Here is a 19,234-nt window from a genome sequence, read left to right on the forward strand (position 1 = left end):
TCACACTGACCTGCTGTCTCTGCTGTAGTTCACACTGACCTGCCGTCTCTGCTGTAGTTCACACTGACCTGCCGTCTCTGCTGTAGTTCACACTGACCTGCCGTAGTTCACACTGACCTGCTGTAGTTCACACTGACCTGCTGTCTCTGCTGTAGTTCACACTGACCTGCTGTAGTTCACACTGACCTGCTGTAGTTCACACTGACCTGCCGTAGTTCACACTGACCTGCTGTAGTTCACACTGACCTGCTGTCTCTGCTGTAGTTCACACTGACCTGCCGTCTCTGCTGTAGTTCACACTGACCTGCTGTCTCTGCTGTAGTTCACACTGACCTGCCGTCTCCGCTGTAGTTCACACTGACCTGCTGTCTCCGCTGTAGTTCACACTGACCTGCCGTCTCTGCTGTAGTTCACACTGACCTGCTGTAGTTCACACTGACCTGCTGTAGTTCACACTGACCTGCTGTCTCTGCTGTAGTTCACACTGACCTGCCGTCTCTGCTGTAGTTCACACTGACCTGCTGTCTCTGCTGTAGTTCACACTGACCTGCTGTCTCTGCTGTAGCGGGAGCTGGACGGGGGGCTGTAGTTCACTCTCCTGGAGAACTTCTTGCCCCAGTCCTCCTCACGACTTGGCTGGAAAACACAAGTTTGAACTCTAAGATCCTGAAAGTAGCAGTAGATAAACTGCATTGATCTCATCCTGTTTACAAATATCCCACTTGCTGTTTACAAAGAATACGATTGGACAATAGATGTCTACTGTCAGACTGTGGTGTGTAACCTTCCATGCCAGTTGTGTGGAGGCACTAAACTCTACCACAGCTGTTTCCTGTAGGATCACTGTTAAAGTAAACATGCCCTTTAAGTGTCAGTGCCTTTAAACATGACTCGGGCCAGTCACCTCATCTTTCCTCTGGTCGTCTTTGTCCGTCCTGGTCAGGTGTACCGCCGCTTTGGCCGCGGGGCCTGGCTGATGGTCCTGCTGCTGAGGTAGGTAGTAGCTTTTGGTGTTGACAGCTTCAAACAGTCTATCGACAAAGGTCTGCGTCTCTGGGGAGAAGACAGGACAGGGAACGAGGGGTGGTTGATGAAGGGGAGGAGGACAAGGGGGCATGAATAGTGGGGCTGACACCGACACATTGCATATTAGGTAACCAATGAGTATCAGTCACTGTGTGTATAGTTCCAAATGGAACACTATGACCAATTTAGTGCACTACTTTTAACCAATGTAATGCACTATAAAAAGAGAATAGGATGCATCCCCAGTCACAGTCTGTGAAAAAAAGTACCTCTGCTTTTCTTGACTTAAGAGGCAGATGACGGCAACGTCACCACCACTTATTGTCACAACTATAAAAATGTGTTTTAAATAAGTAACGTTACCTTTCTGTAGAAATACGTCCAACTGGTCGATACATAGGGCTTTGAGTTCCGTCTCACTTTTGTCTTTCTTCACCAAGGCAACGACGTATTTAGCGAGGGCAGAAGGATCCGCATCACAACTATAACAGGGACAGTGTCAACACAAACACACAGTTAGCCATGCCAACTCTTGCTATACAACAACAAATTAGCTAGAATATATCCTTACCATACTAAGAAGACCAATCGATGACAAGATTTCACACAATTTATCAACTATAAACTGCTAATTTGTTTTGAAATATCTAGTCACACGATAGAAACATTAACGAGCTAGTCAGTTAGCATCCAAACGATGCTAGCCTTGTCTTCAGTCATGTTGTTGCATCTGATGCTGGCAAGCTAATGTTGCTAAACGGTTAGCCATCTAAGTTAGCTACTTACATGGGTTCGAGGGTTTTGAAAAGCCACGTTTTCAAGGAATCTAGGTTTTCAATGATCATTTTCAGACACCGGTCAACTTCTGTTCCACTCAGTAGCCAGGGTTAATTCTCCCTCGGGAATGTCTCTTAATGACAAGATACTGTAAGTCCAAAGACAAGAAGTCAACAAGCTAACGTTAGCTGTTAGTTACCGCCTTCTCTCTCAAACCTGCATGACTATTCAACACAAAAGGCCCAACGACTTGTTGTAGCTAGCTAGATTGTCTTGAGTGTGTTTCTTGCTTTTTAAATTCTTGCAATACAAAGGGGTAAGACAATTTGTTCACTGTTAAACTATTCCCTCAACTAGTTTGAATGTTCAGGCAATGCAGGCCTTCCCTCATTGCAAATAAATGGAGAATATTTACTCCCGTGTATTCTCGTTGACGGATATCGCGAGAATAAGAACGGACAAGTCACATTTGTAACTTGGCGTAGTTGGTATTTATTAGGATCACAAATAGCCGCTGCGAAAGCATCAGCTACTCTTCCTGGGGTCCACATGAAACATGACATAATACATAGTACATAACATTATTAGTCAAATACATACATTTAAAATGTCACACATAGCCTCCATATCAGTACATACACACGATATATAGGTCTAATACATAGTACAGTGCAAATTACAATACAAGATATATAAAATGGCGGTGTCTCTACACAGTCACCTTTGTGCAGTAAGGTGTTATTTTATGTGTTTTTTTAACTGGTTGTATTGCTTGCTTGAGTTACCTGGAGTGGCAGAGAGGTCCATGTAGTCATGGCTCTATTTAATACAGTGTGTTTCCCAGCCTCTGTTCTGGACCTGGGGACTGTGAAGAGATCTCTGGTTGCATGTCTTGTGTTGTACCGATGAGTGTCCTAACTGCGTGCCAACTGCTTGAACAGACAGTTCGATACCTTCAACACATCAACACCTCACACACAAAGACCCATAGTGATGCAGTCCATCTCTCCTCTACTTTGAGCCAGGAGAGACAGACATGTCTGTTACTGATCAAATCAAATCAAATTTTATTTGTCACATACACATGGTTAGCAGATGTTAATGCGAGTGTAGCGAAATGCTTGTGCTTCTAGTTCCGACAATGCAGTAATAACCAACAAGTAATCTAACCTAACAATTCCACAACTACTACCTTATACACACACAAGTGTAAAGGGATAAAGAATATGTACATAAAGATATATGAATGAGTGATGGTACAGAACGGCATAGGCAAGATGCAGTAGATGGTATAGAGTACGGTATATACCTATGAGATGAGTACTGTAGGGTATGTAAACATGAAGTGGCATAGTTTAAAGTGGCTAGTGATACATGTATTACATAAAGATGGCAAGATGCAGTAGATGATATAGAGTACAGTATATACATATACATATGAGATGAGTAATGTAGGGTATGTAAACATTATATTAAGTGGCATTGTTTAAAGTGGCTAGTGGTACATTTTTACATAATTTCCATCAATTCCCATTATTAAAGTGGCTGGAGTTGAGTCAGTATGTTGGCAGCGGCCACTCAATGTTAATGGTGACTGTTTAACAGTCTGATGGCCTTGAGATAGAAGCTGTTTTTCAGTCTCTCGGTCCCTGCATTGATGCACCTGTACTGACCTCGCCTTCTGGATGATAGCGGGGTGAACAGGCAGTGGCTCGGGTGGTTGTTGTCCTTGATGATCTTTATGGCCTTCCTGTGACATCGGGTGGTGTAGGTGTCATGGAGGGCAGGTAGTTTGCCCCCGGTGAGGCGTTGTGCAGACCTCACTACCCTCTGGAGAGCCTTACGGTTGTGGGCGGAGCAGTTGCCGTACCAGGCGGTGATACAGCCCGACAGGATGCTCTCGATTGTGCATCTGTAGAAGTTTGTGAGTGCTTTTGGTGACAAGCCGAATTTCTTCAGCCTCCTGAGGTTGAAGAGGCGCTGCTGCGCCTTCTTCACAACGCTGTCTGTGTGGGTGGACCAATTCAGTTTGTCCGTGATGTGTACACCGAGGAACTTAAAACTTTCCACCTTCTCCACTACTGTCCCGTCGATGTGGATAGGGGGGTGCTCCCTCTGCTGTTTCCTGAAGTCCACAATCATCTCCTTTGTTTTGTTGACGTTGAGTGTGAGGTTACTGACACTTACCCTCCATGTACATCTAAGTGTGATACGTGCTGCTTTGTTTCTGGACCAACTGCCATTTACCGATGTCCTTCTTTGCCGCACATAACCACACAGCTGGGCCTGTAGTCCAGGAGTGACAAAACTATGGCCTGTAGGACCTGTCTGGTCGACTGAGACGTCAAGAAGGCAGAGCAACGGCCTAACATGGACAGACCTCTTCCCATCTTATCAACCATTGAGTCTATATGTTTTGGCCATGACAGCTTGCTATCTAGGGTTACATTTACATTTACATTCAAGTCATTTAGCAGACGCTCTTATCCAGAGCGACTTACAAGTACATACATTCATATTATTTTATTTTTTTACACCCAGCAGTTTAGTCTCCTCAACTTGCTCAAAAGCCACATTATTCAATACTAGATCTAAACGAGGTTTAGCGTTGAGCGAGGGATTTGTCCCAAAAATTATGATTATAGGTTTTTATTTATTTAGCACCAGCCTGTTTCTAGTTACCCGTTCTAAAACTGACTGGAGCTCTATGTTAAACCTGTTTCTAGTTACCCGTTCTAAAACTGACTGGAGCTCTATGTAAAACCTGTTTCTAGTTACCCGTTCTAAAACTGACTGGAGCTCTATGTTAAACCTGTTTCTAGTTACCCGTTCTAAAACTGACTGGAGCTCTATGTTAAACCTGTTTCTAGTTACCCGTTCTAAAACTGACTGGAGCTCTATGTTAAACCTGTTTCTAGTTACCCGTTCTAAAACTGACTGGAGCTCTATGTAAAACCTGTTTCTAGTTACCCGTTCTAAAACTGACTGGAGCTCTATGTTATACCTGTTTCTAATCCACACTACCTATCTTACTAGTTCAACTAGTTAACCAGTTATTCACTACCTAGCTTACTAGTTCAACTAGTTAACCAGTTATTCACTACCTAGCTTACTAGTTCAACTAGTTAACCAGTTATTCACTACCTAGTTTACTAGTTTAACTAGTTAACCAGTCATTCACTACCTAGCTTACTAGTTAAACTAGTTAACCAGTTATTCACTACCCAGGTTACTAGTTCAACTACTTAACCAGTTATGCACTACCTACCTTACTAGTTCAACTAGTTAACCAGTTATTCACTACCTATCTTACTAGTTCAACTAGTTAACCTGTTATTCACTACCTAGCTTACTAGTTCAACTAGTTAACCTGTTATTCACTACCTAGGTTACTAGTTCAACTAGTTAACCAGTTGTTAACTAGTAAATACAAGTAAATACAATATAGCAAGTAAAACACTGGAATGGTTGATTTGCAGTGGAAGAATGTGCAAAGTAGAGACAGAAATAATGGGGTGCAAAGGAGCAAAATAAATAAATAAATACAGTAGGGAAAGAGGTAGTTGTTTGGGCTAAATTATAGATGGGCTATGTACAGGTGCAGTAATCTGTGAGTTGCTCTGACAGCTGGTGCTTAAAGCTAGTGAGGGAGATAAGTGTTTCCAGTTTCAGAGATTTTTGTCGTTCGTTCCAGTCATTGGCAGCAGAGAACTGGAAGGAGAGGCGGCCAAATTTCACTAACAAACCTTTTAGCCTGGAAACGATGTTATGTCCATAACTTATCCCCCATACAAAACACTTCTGTGGAAAAAACAAAGATATTATTGTTAAAAACTATTTCTTATTCTTCCCTAAGTGGTTTGATAGAAATATTATATTTGCGGTAGATTTTTTCAGTGCTCCTGAACGGTGCAGCGGTCTGCTTTACATATAACTTCCCAATACATTATAAAAGATCGCAATACCTTCTGGCGTTACTCAATTAATGAAATCTCATTCGTGTTTTGGAGACCATTTTCAAGATCGATGCACACTTTATGTTAGAAGGTCGCCTCCTGCTGGATAAGAAATGTAATTACACCTTCTTAATAAGGGAACTTTTTCTCTCCTACAGGGAAACTTCTGGAACGCACATATTACTGAAATCGAATGAAAGAACGCTCGGTTGCTTCCTCACAAATTTTGTATATAAAATAAAGTAAAATGTATTCTCTTTAAAAATCTTGCGCAATATATACCCTTGTAATAACTTGTCTAAATGTATGAACTTAAAGGACATATTTATTTTTTTGTGATAAAGTGGAAACTATTGTACACGTTTTTTTTTTATGATTGTGACTGACATCATTTTGAGAGAAAAAAAGTAATTACATTTTTAATTTCATTAATAAGACCCATGAATTTACAATGAAAGATGTAATATGTTATTATTTAAATGAAAACATAACTATTGAATTAGTGGTTCATGTCTTCATTCTCTCGGGTAAATTTTACAGTGTTTGAAATCTGTCCCCTAAATGCAATATATTTTTTACTTGAAATCAAATATTTAATAAAATCTTTAGAAATAGTCAATAACAAAAAATACTATTCCTACAAGTCTATCGTAGGTTTATACAGCTGTAACCTCTGACCTTCTGATAACGCTATCACAGGTTTATACAGCTGTAACCCCTGACCTTCTGATAACTCTATCATAGGTTTATACAGCTGTAACCCCTGACCTTCTGATAACGCTATCACAGGTTTATACAGCTGTAACCCCTGACCTTCTGATAACTCTATCATAGGTTTATGCAGGTGTAACCCCTGACCTTCTGATAACTCTATCATAGGTTTATACAGCTGTAACCCCTGACCTTCTGATAACTCTATCATAGGTTTATGCAGGTGTAACCCCTGACCTTCTGATAACTCTATCATAGGTTTATACAGCTGTAACCCCTGACCTTCTGATAACTCTATCATAGGTTTAAACACACAGGATGTAATGGAGAAGATGGGCGACACCTGGTGGGCGCGGTGGAGACAAACACAAGTATATGTATGACCTGACAAGACAAACAGGAAACACTGGTATGACCTGACAAGACAAACAGGAAACACTGGCATGACCTGACAAGACAAACAGGAAACACACTGGTATGACCTGACAAGACAAACAGGAAACACACTGGTAAGACCTGACAAGACAAACAGGAAACACACTGGTATGACCTGACAAGACAAACAGGAAACAGACAAACAGAAAACACAGGTATAAATACACAGGAGATAACGGAGAAAAATGGGAGACACCTGGTGGGCGCGGTGGAGACAAACACAAGACAGGTGAAACAGATCAGGGAGTGACAAAATACAGAGGTGAACTATCAATTCATAGAATTTATTTGCATAGATTTAACCTGCTATCAAATCAATAGACCAAGTAGTGAATATAAGTCATGACTGAAGTAGAATAGCAGGAAATTCATTGTAAAACTGCCATAAAAATCAATCTTTTGGTGTTGGTGTATTCATTTATCTCAATAAACTATAACCTGAATGCATTATAACCTTTAACTTGGGACAAGTCACATTGTCCACTTGTCCACCCTAACATATCAAGCTAGACTGGACACTGCGTCTCAACCAATAGCCAGTAGAGGCTACATATCCCTACAGCAACTTCCAGAGAGGGTCAGGCTCCTTGGGCTTTGCAATGGCCACTCTGGTCTGTTCCGCTGCGGACGTGCCTTTTAAAGCTTGTGGTTAATGACATGTTGTTTATAATGCTGGATGGGAACTGCTGGTGATTATTTTAATTTTTCCAACGTTCTGATTGGCCCAAGTGGTCAAGCCTCTGACAGGCGTCCGCAGCGCAACACGAACGTAGCCGACAGTTCTTCATCATTCTCGCCACGGCCAGAGAGAACACTGGGAAGAAACCACCGTTTACCGACACTCCCCATAGGACAAACATTTTTGGCTCCGGGTAGAACACGTTTTGGTTCCAGGTAGAACCCTTTTGGATTCCATGTAGAACCCTCTGTGGAAAGGGTTCTACGTGGAATCAAAAGGGGTTCTACCTGGAACCAAAAGGGTTCTATTCTACCTGGAGTCAAATAGGGTTCTTCAAAGGGTTCTACTATGGGGTACAACTGAGGTTCTAGATGGCACCTTATTTTCTAAGAGTACCTCTAGGCTGATATACATAGGTTTTCTATTTGTCATTCTATTTGTCATTCTATTTGTCATTCTATTTGTCATTTTTCATGGAATTTTAGTGGTTATTAAGGCCAGGCACCACAGGCAAAAAAAATGTGATTTTGCTTCCATCTGTCAATTTTCAGACTTTGGGATATTTTGCAACTATAACTTCCATACTTTCATAAAATGTACAAATATATCGGCAATAATGTATATAAATAGTTTATTTTGTATCATTTTATTCCAACTCCGTCAACTAACTACATCTTCCGTAAATGTCGTTCTTGATTTCATGTTTCATGTAGAACTTCATCAGCTATTTTTAAAACTCTCCATGTTGAATCATCAATCATTCAAAACGCTCGTTTTCCGGACCACATTGTTAGCTCGTCCATATATGGCTATATCCTTTTGTAGACGTCGTACTTCGTGCTGAAATATTAGTCATTTTCTGACATCCGATTGGTTACTGGCATTTAAAGGCTCTTTCCGGGAACCTGATTGGTTAAAATGCCTCATGTCCCGCGCACTGCACTTCCTTGTTGATCATTTTCCCCGCGAAGAATCTAAGTAAAGAGAGACAAAATGAGAAAACCTCGAAGAATATAACGACAGTATGTGAATAAAAATAAGCGATGCGAAGAAAATCAGTGAATGAAAGAAAAAATGTGCCTGATCCACCGATCGAGGTACATAATTAATGTGACATAAATGGTCATATTAATGGAAAGCATATTTTAATTGCACTATTTTTATCGGCCATTTTCTCAAAATGACATGTTCCCGGTGCGCCAATTCATTTTTTCTCAGTCTTCAAAGTACGTACATTCCCATTTCTCCACACAAAGGTTCTTAGGTCTTATAGTCAGACTTTTACAGAGGCTTTTTTTTTATATATCTTGTTTCGTTTTGATTTTAAGTGTCGTTTTATGTGTTAAATATATGCAAAATATGCATCCGTCATACATGTGAATAGTGTTTTTAAATAATTCCATGAAATTACAATATTTTGATAAACTGATCTGTAGAAGTCTGACCATTGAGTGTCTTATCACAATAAAACAAAACAAAAAAATTCTGCCTTGAAGCAATGTGATGAAAAACAGATTCTCATAATATGCAAATTCGCGCACATTTAAGGACTGTTTGCCTAATTTGCATATTTTAATGTTTAAATATCTTGTATTTATGTATACTTTCAACTGGTAAAGTTTCAGTCTGATGAGAGTAAAGAAAAAAATCCCTATTATCCTGTGGTGCCTGGCCTTAAATATAATTAATTTAAAATGTATCCGAATACAAATTTCAGAAATAGCACTGAGCTGGTAAAACTTTCTCAAATTGGAAAAAAAAATGGGGTGGCGACGCTTCCCGGCAGCACAACAAAACTTGACTGGGAGAGTACTGCAGGGTAGATTTTTATATTGTGTTATGTTTGTTTATTCCATGTGTAACTCTCTGTTGTTGTTTTTATCTTGACCAGGTCGCAGTTGTAAATTAGAACTTGTTCTCAACTGGCCTACGTGGTTAAATAAAGGTGAAATTTATATATATATATATATATATATATATATATATATATATATATATAATAAATATATAATATATAAAATATATAAAAAAGGGGTGGCCAACACAACGTCAACCCGCCCGACTCCTCGACTGCTTAAAACCTGAGACTAAATAAGAAGTGCAGGCTGGAACGCACCCGGAGAAGCGGCACCGCGCAACATGTCCTCAAGGGGGCGACTGTGACCCATATTTGCAGACCGTTCGGCGTGACGTCACTAGTACCGCTGCTATCTAAGTTGGGGAACCGCTGTTTTCTGTCCTTTTCCATACGAGTCCTGAGACGGGTAGGGATCCAAAACCATCTTCCCTTGAACGTCACATCTACAATCCAACAAAAATGATAATCTACAAGGATATCATCACCGGTAAACTAACGTTTTTATTATCAGTACTTATTTATTATTTTTTCATAAATATCACTTTTTTTGTTGTTGGTCTGCATTTGTAGTGTGTTTATTGGGGCCTACCGGAAGTTCTATGGCCTTTTGTGCCAACGATGTGGTGGAAATTACTTTTTAAACTTCGTCGTAGTCCCCGTGGTATTCTGTACCGTGATCTATCCAATTTATATTTTATATGTACTGTATAACGGAGTAAACCGGTAGACTGTTTAGGTTTACCGAAGAGTTAGCATTTCCCTGCTAGTTAGCGAGGCCTACCGGCATTTGGCTAACTAGCTAGCATTAACTGGCTAGCTAGGTAACAAGCTATACTAACTGCCCTGTTTCTATTGTAAACAGCTGATTTTTTTAGTTAGCCTACTAACTCACACAATAGTTATCTACCGTTTCAACTCCAAGTTTGGGTATGCGTTGGCTAATAATGATGTATTTCAGGAGATGAGCTATTCACCGAGGTTTACAAAATCACGGAGATCTGCGACGGTATGCTGTACGAGGTACAGGGAAAGGTACGTTAAACTAACGTCCACTAAGTTACTTTACCGTTTCAATACAGTTATCTTCCTTAGCTGTTAGCATCTTGGCTAGCTATTCCATTTATTTCACTAACTTAAAAAAAATACAGGAGGGTTATGAAACACGTTTGGCAATTTCGGCTTGTTAAACGGACCTGCTAGGTAACTATGATGACGTGTTGATACCGTTGTAACGTTAGCCTGCTAGCCTAACCAGAATCTCCCCCCCCCCTTCCAGCTCACTTCAAGATCGGAGGACGTCGACGGTGCTTTGATCGGTGCCAACGCCTCTGCAGAGGGCGGAGATGAGGGCAGTGAAGCAGCCACAGTCAGCGGAGTTGACATTGTGCTCAACAGCAAACTGCAGGAGACCTCAGCCTACAACAAGAAGGCCTACCAGAGCTACATCAAGGGCTATATGAAGGCGTAAGTGTCCTTGGTCATATAATCTGTTTTTACACTTCTTATTTACAACGACGGCCTATCGGGTTAACTACCTTGTTCAGGGGCAGAAAGACACTTTAATTTACCATGTCAACTCTGGGATTCGATCCGGCAACCTTTCAGTTACTGGCCCAACGTCAGTAACAGGGCGAGAGTGATATTCAAACCGTAAATAAGACTCAACTGTCAGGCCAATAAAATGCACATTGACTACCTGGGCAACTTCTCTCTGGTGACACCCAGGGGGGTTTTGGTAACTGTGATACTAGTGGCATTAAATGTCTCTTGCACTTTCTACACGGCCTGCTAGGACATCTCGGATTGAATAGGGAAGGTGTTCCATTATGGGTCTCAAATGGGTGTAAATACCTGTTAAACCCACAGGGGGTCGATATGGATCAGTCCAGTCTAAATGGGTGTAAATACCTGTTAAACCACGGGGAGTTGATATGGATCAGTCCAGTCTAAATGGGTGTAAATACCTGTTAAATCACGGGGAGTCGATATGGATCAGTCCAGTCTAAATGGGTGTAAATACCTGTTAAATCACGGGGAGTCGATATGGATCAGTCCAGTCTAAATGGGTGTAAATACCTGTTAAATCGCGGGGAGTTGATATGGATCAGTCCAGTCTAAATGGGTGTAAATACCTGTTAAATCACGGGGAGTCGATATGGATCAGTCCAGTCTAAATGGGTGTAAATACCTGTTAAACCCACGGGGGTCGATATGGATCAGTCCAGTCTAAATGGGTGTTAAACCACAGGGGGTCTATATGGTTCATTTCCAGTCTCTCCTGTAACCGTTCCCCGGGTCGTTGCTGTCAATGAGAATGTGTTCTCAGTCAACTTGACCCAGATAAAATATGGGTAATGAAATGAACAAGTGCACAAGCAGGGTTCTGTTTCCTGGGAGTATCAGGAAGCCCGTTGGGGAATGTTGTGAATGTAACATGTCTGTCCCCCCCCCCCCCCCAGAGTCAAGGCAAAGCTGGAGGAGCAGAATTCTAAGAGGGTCCAGGCCTTCGTGGCTGGAGCTCCAGCAGCTGTTAAGATGATCCTGGGTAACCTCGATAAATACCAGGTGAGAGAAACCTCCCCCCTGATCGCATGGCCGAGTCCCAAATGTATCCCTTTTCCCCTGTCCAAGGTCCATATTTAGTGCACTATAAAGGGGAAATGGGGGGGGGGGGCATTTGGGACGTGTATGTTATGAACACACTCCCGTTTTTATATTGGATGAATGAGGGCGAGTTAAAATGGCCGCTGGAACGTACAGTGATGACAATCTTAGGACACCTTTAGAGGCTGTGACCTATGAAACTAACATCTGTAATTTTAACCTGAGTACGTTGTCAAGTCACCGGCTTACACTTTGACTTTTGGAATAGAAGGACGGTGTGTGTTTGTGTGTGTGTGTGGTTTGTTCCAAAAGAAGGCCGCTCGTCTTCCTCATTTGTGTGAACCTATGAATGAACAGTGTCTCCCTTGTATGTCGTCTTGAAACACGTTGCCCCGCGCTTCTCCTTCCAGTTTTTCACCGGTGAGTCCATGAACTGTGACGGCGCCATCGGCCTGCTAGACTACCGCGAGGACGGAGTCACACCGTTCTTCGTTTTCTTCAAAGACGGCATCGAGATCGAGAAATACGTAAGTTACCATGACGATGGAGGACTGTCTAGTTCTCTAGGGGATGTAGTTACCACCATGACGATGGAGGACTGTCTGGTTCTCTATAGGGGATGTAGTTACCATGACGATGGAGGACTGTCTGGTTCTCTATAGGGGATGTAGTTACCATGACGATGGAGGACTGTCTGGTTCTCTATAGGGGATGTAGTTACCATGACGATGGAGGACTGTCTGGTTCTCTATAGGGGATGTAGTTACCATGACGATGGAGGACTGTCTGGTTCTCTATAGGGGATGTAGTTACCATGACGATGGAGGACTGTCTGGTTCTCTATAGGGGATGTAGTTACCACCATGACGATGGGGGACTGTCTGGTTCTCTATAGGGGATGTAGTTACCATGACGATGGAGGACTGTGGTTCTCTATAGGGGATGTAGTTACCACCATGACGATGGGGGACTGTCTGGTTCTCTATAGGGGATGTAGTTACCATGACGATGGAGGACTGTCTGGTTCTCTATAGGGGATGTAGTTACCACCATGACGATGGGGGACTGTCTGGTTCTCTATAGGGGATGTAGTTACCATGACGATGGAGGGCTGTCTGGTTCTCTATAGGGGATGTAGTTACCACCATGACGATGGGGGACTGTCTGGTTCTCTATAGGGGATGTAGTTACCATGACGATGGAGGACTGTCTGGTTCTCTATAGGGGATGTAGTTACCACCATGACGATGGAGGACTGTCTGGTTCTCTATAGGGGATGTAGTTACCATGACGATGGAGGGCTGTCTGGTTCTCTATAGGGGATGTAGTTACCATGACGATGGAGGACTGTCTGGTTCTCTATAGGGGATGTAGTTACCATGACGATGGAGGGCTGTCTAGTTCTCTATAGGGGATGTAGTTACCACCATGACGATGGAGGACTGTCTGGTTCTCTATAGGGGATGTAGTTACCATGACGATGGAGGACTGTCTGGTTCTCTATAGGGGATGTAGTTACCACCATGACGATGGGGGACTGTCTGGTTCTCTATAGGGGATGTAGTTACCATGACGATGGAGGACTGTCTGGTTCTCTATAGGGGATGTAGTTACCACCATGACGATGGGGGACTGTCTGGTTCTCTATAGGGGATGTAGTTACCATGACGATGGAGGACTGTCTGGTTCTCTATAGGGGATGTAGTTACCATGACGATGGAGGACTGTCTGGTTCTCTATAGGGGATGTAGTTACCACCATGACGATGGAGGACTGTCTGGTTCTCTATAGGGGATGTAGTTACCATGACGATGGAGGACTGTCTGGTTCTCTATAGGGGATGTAGTTACCATGACGATGGAGGACTGTCTGGTTCTCTATAGGGGATGTAGTTACCACCATGACGATGGAGGACTGTCTGGTTCTCTATAGGGGATGTAGTTACCATGACGATGGAGGACTGTCTGGTTCTCTATAGGGGATGTAGTTACCACCATGACGATGGAGGACTGTCTGGTTCTCTATAGGGGATGTAGTTACCATGACGATGGAGGACTGTCTGGTTCTCTATAGGGGATGTAGTTACCATGACGATGGAGGACTGTCTGGTTCTCTATAGGGGATGTAGTTACCATGACGATGGAGGACTGTCTGGTTCTCTATAGGGGATGTAGTTACCATGACGATATACTGTAGTTCTCTATAGGGGGTGTAGTTACCACTGAAATGACATAAGTAGCACCCTATTCCATATGTAGTGCACTACTTTAGACCAGAGCCCTATAGAACCCTATTCCCTACATAGTGCACTACTTTAGACCAGAGCCCTATAGAACCCTATTCCCTATATAGTGCACTACTTTAGACCAGAGCCCTATAGAACCCTATTCCCTATATAGTGCACTACTTTAGACCACTGGTGTGCCATTTGGGACAAAGTGATTCAAAAACATTCTGATCGTTGCAGATAGAAATAGAATGACTAGAACAGACAAATCCCTGGGTTCTACACGCCAGATAAGTCCCCCGCAACCCATTTCTATCTGAACTCTCTGTGACGTTACATATCCCCCATTAAAACACTCTGGCTCTGCCTGCCTAGTGAGTGGGGTTGGGAGTTTAAAATGCCTCGTGACAATGAAACGCCAACACCCACGGGCACAGCCACGTCAGTCAGAGGGGAAGAATGCACAGGGTGTGGCATGTACATCCACTATTACTGCGTCAGGAACACAGAGGATCACGGGTGGTTGAATGGTGCCTTTACCCTCAGCGTTAAGGGAGGGGGGTCACGGGTGGTTGAATGGTGCCTGTACCCGTAGCTTTAAGGGAGGGGGTCACGGGTGGTTGAATGGTGCCTGTACCCGTAGCTTTAAGGGAGGGGATCACGGGTGGTTGAATGGTGCCTGTACCCTCAGCGTTAAGGGAGGGGGATCACGGGTGGTTGAATGGTGCCTGTACCCTCAGCGTTAAGGGAGGGGGATCACGGGTGGTTGAATGGTGCCTTTACCCTCAGCTTTAAGGGAGGGGGTCACGGGTGGTTGAATGGTGCCTTTACCCGTAGCTTTAAGGGAGGGGATCACGGGTGGTTGAATGATGCCTTTACCCGTAGCTTTAAGGGAGGGGATCACGGGTGGTTGAATGATGCCTTTACCCGTAGCTTTAAGGGAGGGGATCACGGGTGGTTGAATGGTGCCTTTACCCTCAGCTTTAAGGGAGGGGATCACGGGTGGTTGAATGGTGCCTTTACCCGTAGCTTTAAGGGAGGGGGGGTCACGGGTGGTTGAATGATGCCTTTACCCTCAGCTTTAAGGGAGGGGATCACGGGTGGTTGAATGGTGCCTTTACCCGTAGCTTTAAGGGAGGGGATCACGGGTGGTTGAATGATGCCTGTACCCGTAGCTTTAAGGGAGGGGATCACGGGTGGTTGAATGATGCCTGTACCCGTAGCTTTAAGGGAGGGGATCACGGGTGGTTGAATGATGCCTTTACCCTCAGCTTTAAGGGAGGGGATCACGGGTGGTTGAATGGTGCCTTTACCCTCAGCTTTAAGGGAGGGGATCAAGGGTGGTTGAATGGTGCCTTTACCCGTAGCTTTAAGGGAGGGGATCACGGGTGGTTGAATGGTGCCTTTACCCGTAGCTTTAAGGGAGGGGATCACGGGTGGTTGAATGGTTCCTTTACCCGTAGCTTTAAGGGAGGGGGATCACGGGTGGTTGAATGGTGCCTTTACCCTCAGCTTTAAGGGAGGGGGGGTCACGGGTGGTTGAATGGTGCCTTTACCCGTAGCTTTAAGGGAGGGGGATCACGGGTGGTTGAATGGTGCCTTTACCCTTAGCTTTAAGGGAGGGGTCACGGGTGGTTGAATGGTGCCTTTACCCTTAGCTTTAAGGGAGGGGTCACGGGTGGTTGAATGGTGCCTTTACCCTTAGCTTTAAGGGAGGGGATCACGGGTCTCAGCTACAACCACTTTAGAGGAACATGGTCCCATCAGCACTAGAAACAGCCATAGAACATGTAACTATGGGCTCTGGTCTAAAGTACTGCACTATGTAGGGAATAGGGTTCTATAGGGCCCTGGTCTAAAGTAGTGCACTATATAGGGAATAGGGTGCTATTTAAGATACCAGTCACACCACTCTCTGACTACTAAGCCCACGCATTCATCTGATAGACCTGAAGTTCTCCACCGTGACTTCTGGGTTTGCAATTGGATGCTAAATGAAATCTTCCCTTGACTTTCCCCGACTGCCTGACTGAGTGGCTGTACGGATAGAGAAGAGGAACACACAAAGGTGTTTGGCCCCGACAGAGGCGGTACCGGCCCCGACAGAGGCAGGAGCCGCACGTTGATTAGGGGTTTTGTCCCAAATGGCCCCTATTCACTTTCTAGTTGACTACTTTTGACTCGGGACCAATCAGACACACCTAATAGTCTCTCCTATCCATCTCCACATGGGTAATGGTCTCCTCTATCCATCTCCACGTGGGTAATAGTCTCTCCTGTCTCCTCTATCCATCTCCACGTGGGTAATGGTCTCCTCTATCCATCTCCACGTGGGTAATGGTCTCCTCTATTCATCTCCACGTGGGTAATGGTCTCCTCTATTCATCTCCACGTGGGTAATGGTCTCCTCTATCCATCTCCACGTGGGTAATGGTCTCCTCTATCCATCTCCACGTGGGTAATGGTCTCCTCTATCCATCTCCACGTGGGTAATGGTCTCCTCTATCCATCTCCACGTGGGTAATGGTCTCCTCTATCCATCTCCACGTGGGTAATGGTCTCCTCTATCCATCTCCACGTGGGTAATGGTCTCCTCTATTCATCTCCACGTGGGTAATGGTCTCCTCTATCCATCTCCACGTGGGTAATGGTCTCCTCTATCCATCTCCACGTGGGTAATGGTCTCCTCTATCCATCTCCACGTGGGTAATGGTCTCCTCTATCCATCTCCACGTGGGTAATGGTCTCCTCTATTCATCTCCACGTGGGTAATGGTCTCCTCTATTCATCTCCACGTGGGTAATGGTCTCCTCTATTCATCTCCACGTGGGTAATGGTCTCCTCTATTCATCTCCACGTGGGTAATGGTCTCCTCTATCCATCTCCACGTGGGTAATGGTCTCCTCTATCCATCTCCACGTGGGTAATGGTCTCCTCTATTCATCTCCACGTGGGTAATGGTCTCCTCTATCCATCTCCACGTGGGTAATGGTCTCCTCTATCCATCTCCACGTGGGTAATGGTCTCCTCTATCCATCTCCACGTGGGTAATGGTCTCCTCTATCCATCTCCACGTGGGTAATGGTCTCCTCTATCCATCTCCACGTGGGTAATGGTCTCCTCTATCCATCTCCACGTGGGTAATGGTCTCCTCTATTCATCTCCACGTGGGTAATGGTCTCCTCTATCCATCTCCACGTGGGTAATGGTCTCCTCTATCCATCTCCACGTGGGTAATGGTCTCCTCTATCCATCTCCACGTGGGTAATGGTCTCCTCTATCCATCTCCACGTGGGTAATGGTCTCCTCTATTCATCTCCACGTGGGTAATGGTCTCCTCTATCCATCTCCACGTGGGTAATGGTCTCCTCTATTCATCTCCACGTGGGTAATGGTCTCCTCTATCCATCTCCACGTGGGTAATGGTCTCCTCTATCCATCTCCACGTGGGTAATGGTCTCCTCTATCCATCTCCACGTGGGTAATGGTCTCCTCTATCCATCTCCACGTGGGTAATAGTCTCTCCTGTGTCCTCTATCCATCTCCACGTGGGTAATAGTCTCTCCTTCTGTCTCCTCTGTAGTAAACCATCTGGACGTCTAACAGAAGTGCCTGGATCGGGAGGGAGCGTGTCTGCTTGTTACCATAGCTACAACCGCCCTGATCATGGACAGACTGACCCCGACCCCGCCTGCTTGTTACCGTAGCGACCTCCGCCCTGATCATGGACAGACTGACCCTGCCAGTATCCCGCCCCAACACCTGGGACAGACGTGTCTTTCTGTAATCAAGTTTTAACCAACCACCACCTTCTCTTCGTCCCCCGCATCTGGCCTCCGAGGGAGACGCCGGGCCTCTGTTTCTAAACGGCCGGTCGTCGGGTCGGGACCCCCCCCCCCCCCCCCTCCCTCTCACCACCATGGATGGATGGATTGAACCGGCTTGGCTGCTGTGTGCGTGTGGCGACTTCCCATCAGATGTCCGGCGACATTAAGCTCCCACCTTGCTCTCTCACACACCATTGTAAAGGACTCATTGACACTATGTTGTGAAATAAATGGGCCTATTGGCCGAAATACATCCGTCCTCTGTGCCGTCTACGTTCACTCTTGATACAGTACCTCCCCAGATTAACGTTGGGTTTTGGTCCCTGAGCAGCGGGTCAGGAAACCCTGTTCTGATGGGGTCTGGTCCCTGAGCAGCGGGTCAGGAAACCCTGTTCTGATGGGGTCTGGTCCCTGAGCAGCGGGTCAGGAAACCCTGTTCTGATGGGGTCTGGTCCCTGAGCAGCGGGTCAGGAAACCCTGTTCTGATGGGGTCTGGTCCCTGAGCAGCGGGTCAGGAAACCCTGTTCTGATGGGGTCTGGTCCCTGAGCAGCGGGTCAGGAAACCCTGTTCTGATGGGGTCTGGTCCCTGAGCAGCGGGTCAGGAAACCCTGTTCTGATGGGGTCTGGTCCCTGAGCAGCGGGTCAGGAAACCCTGTTCTGATGGGCTCTGGTCCCTGAGCAGCGGGTCAGGAAACCCTGTTCTGATGGGGTCCGTTGGGTCCATACTGTGTTGATTAACATTGGGTTCGTTCGGCATGGCGGCTGACTTTAAAGGTGAGTCAACTGACTGATCACCTTGCATCGTGTGTATATAACTGCTCGATATTATTTGTACATCGGTCAGTCCCGATTTACCCAGGATACATCAGTTTTGATGCTCTCAAACACGGCCATTCCCTCTGGGCAGGGTTCAACCAGACATAAATCTATAGTTTTTAAAACATCTGACATGAAGGAATCCCATCCGGGGGCTGTATTTACCAACGTCTCAGTAGGACGGCTGGTCTCGGATCAGTTTCAGATTTCCACGGATAGGTGGGATCTGTTCCTGGGTCAGCGCTCCTACTGAGACACTTCATACAGATGACCTGTGTTCTATTGGTGGATTTTCTATCAGGAACCGTTCAGTTATC

The 19,234-nt window shown here is 44.8% G+C and overlaps 2 protein-coding genes and 2 non-coding genes across 7 annotated transcripts in view; 3 read left to right on the forward strand and 1 right to left on the reverse strand.

Annotated features, from left to right (window-relative positions):
- LOC129842134 (RNA-binding protein 26-like) overlaps positions 1–2,237 on the reverse strand; it is a 34,193-nt gene extending 31,956 nt beyond the window's left edge. For 2 of the 4 annotated variants that reach the window (XM_055910538.1, XM_055910537.1), the window contains exons 1-4: positions 1,813–2,237; positions 1,390–1,508; positions 905–1,128; positions 548–636 (exon numbers count right to left, since the gene is read on the reverse strand). In XM_055910538.1, the coding sequence (XP_055766513.1) occupies positions 548–636; positions 905–1,128; positions 1,390–1,508; positions 1,813–1,871 (491 nt within the window). In that variant the 5' untranslated portion in view covers positions 1,872–2,237. The remainder of the gene's footprint in view (positions 1–547; positions 637–904; positions 1,129–1,389; positions 1,509–1,812) is intronic. The other 2 variants (XM_055910541.1, XM_055910540.1) reach the window with 1 other exon arrangement.
- Positions 2,238–9,810: 7,573 nt separating this feature from the next.
- Positions 9,811–18,353, forward strand: LOC129842136 (translationally-controlled tumor protein homolog). The gene is made up of 6 exons (XM_055910543.1): positions 9,811–9,929; positions 10,401–10,474; positions 10,719–10,906; positions 11,902–12,007; positions 12,457–12,573; positions 17,857–18,353. Exons 1-6 carry the CDS (start codon positions 9,902–9,904, stop codon positions 17,857–17,859), a joined length of 516 nt encoding a protein of 171 aa, XP_055766518.1. The 5' UTR covers positions 9,811–9,901; the 3' UTR covers positions 17,860–18,353.
- LOC129842149 (small nucleolar RNA SNORD58) lies at positions 12,197–12,275 on the forward strand. The gene has a single exon (XR_008757472.1). It is a non-coding gene; the product is annotated as a small nucleolar RNA SNORD58 (small nucleolar RNA).
- On the forward strand, positions 16,204–16,339 carry LOC129842150 (small nucleolar RNA SNORA31). Its single transcript, XR_008757473.1, has one exon. It is a non-coding gene; the product is annotated as a small nucleolar RNA SNORA31 (small nucleolar RNA).
- Positions 18,354–19,234: the final 881 nt, after the last annotated feature.

The sequence above is a fragment of the Salvelinus fontinalis genome, unplaced genomic scaffold (genome assembly GCF_029448725.1).
Source record: "Salvelinus fontinalis isolate EN_2023a unplaced genomic scaffold, ASM2944872v1 scaffold_0017, whole genome shotgun sequence".
NCBI lineage: Eukaryota > Metazoa > Chordata > Actinopteri > Salmoniformes > Salmonidae > Salvelinus > Salvelinus fontinalis.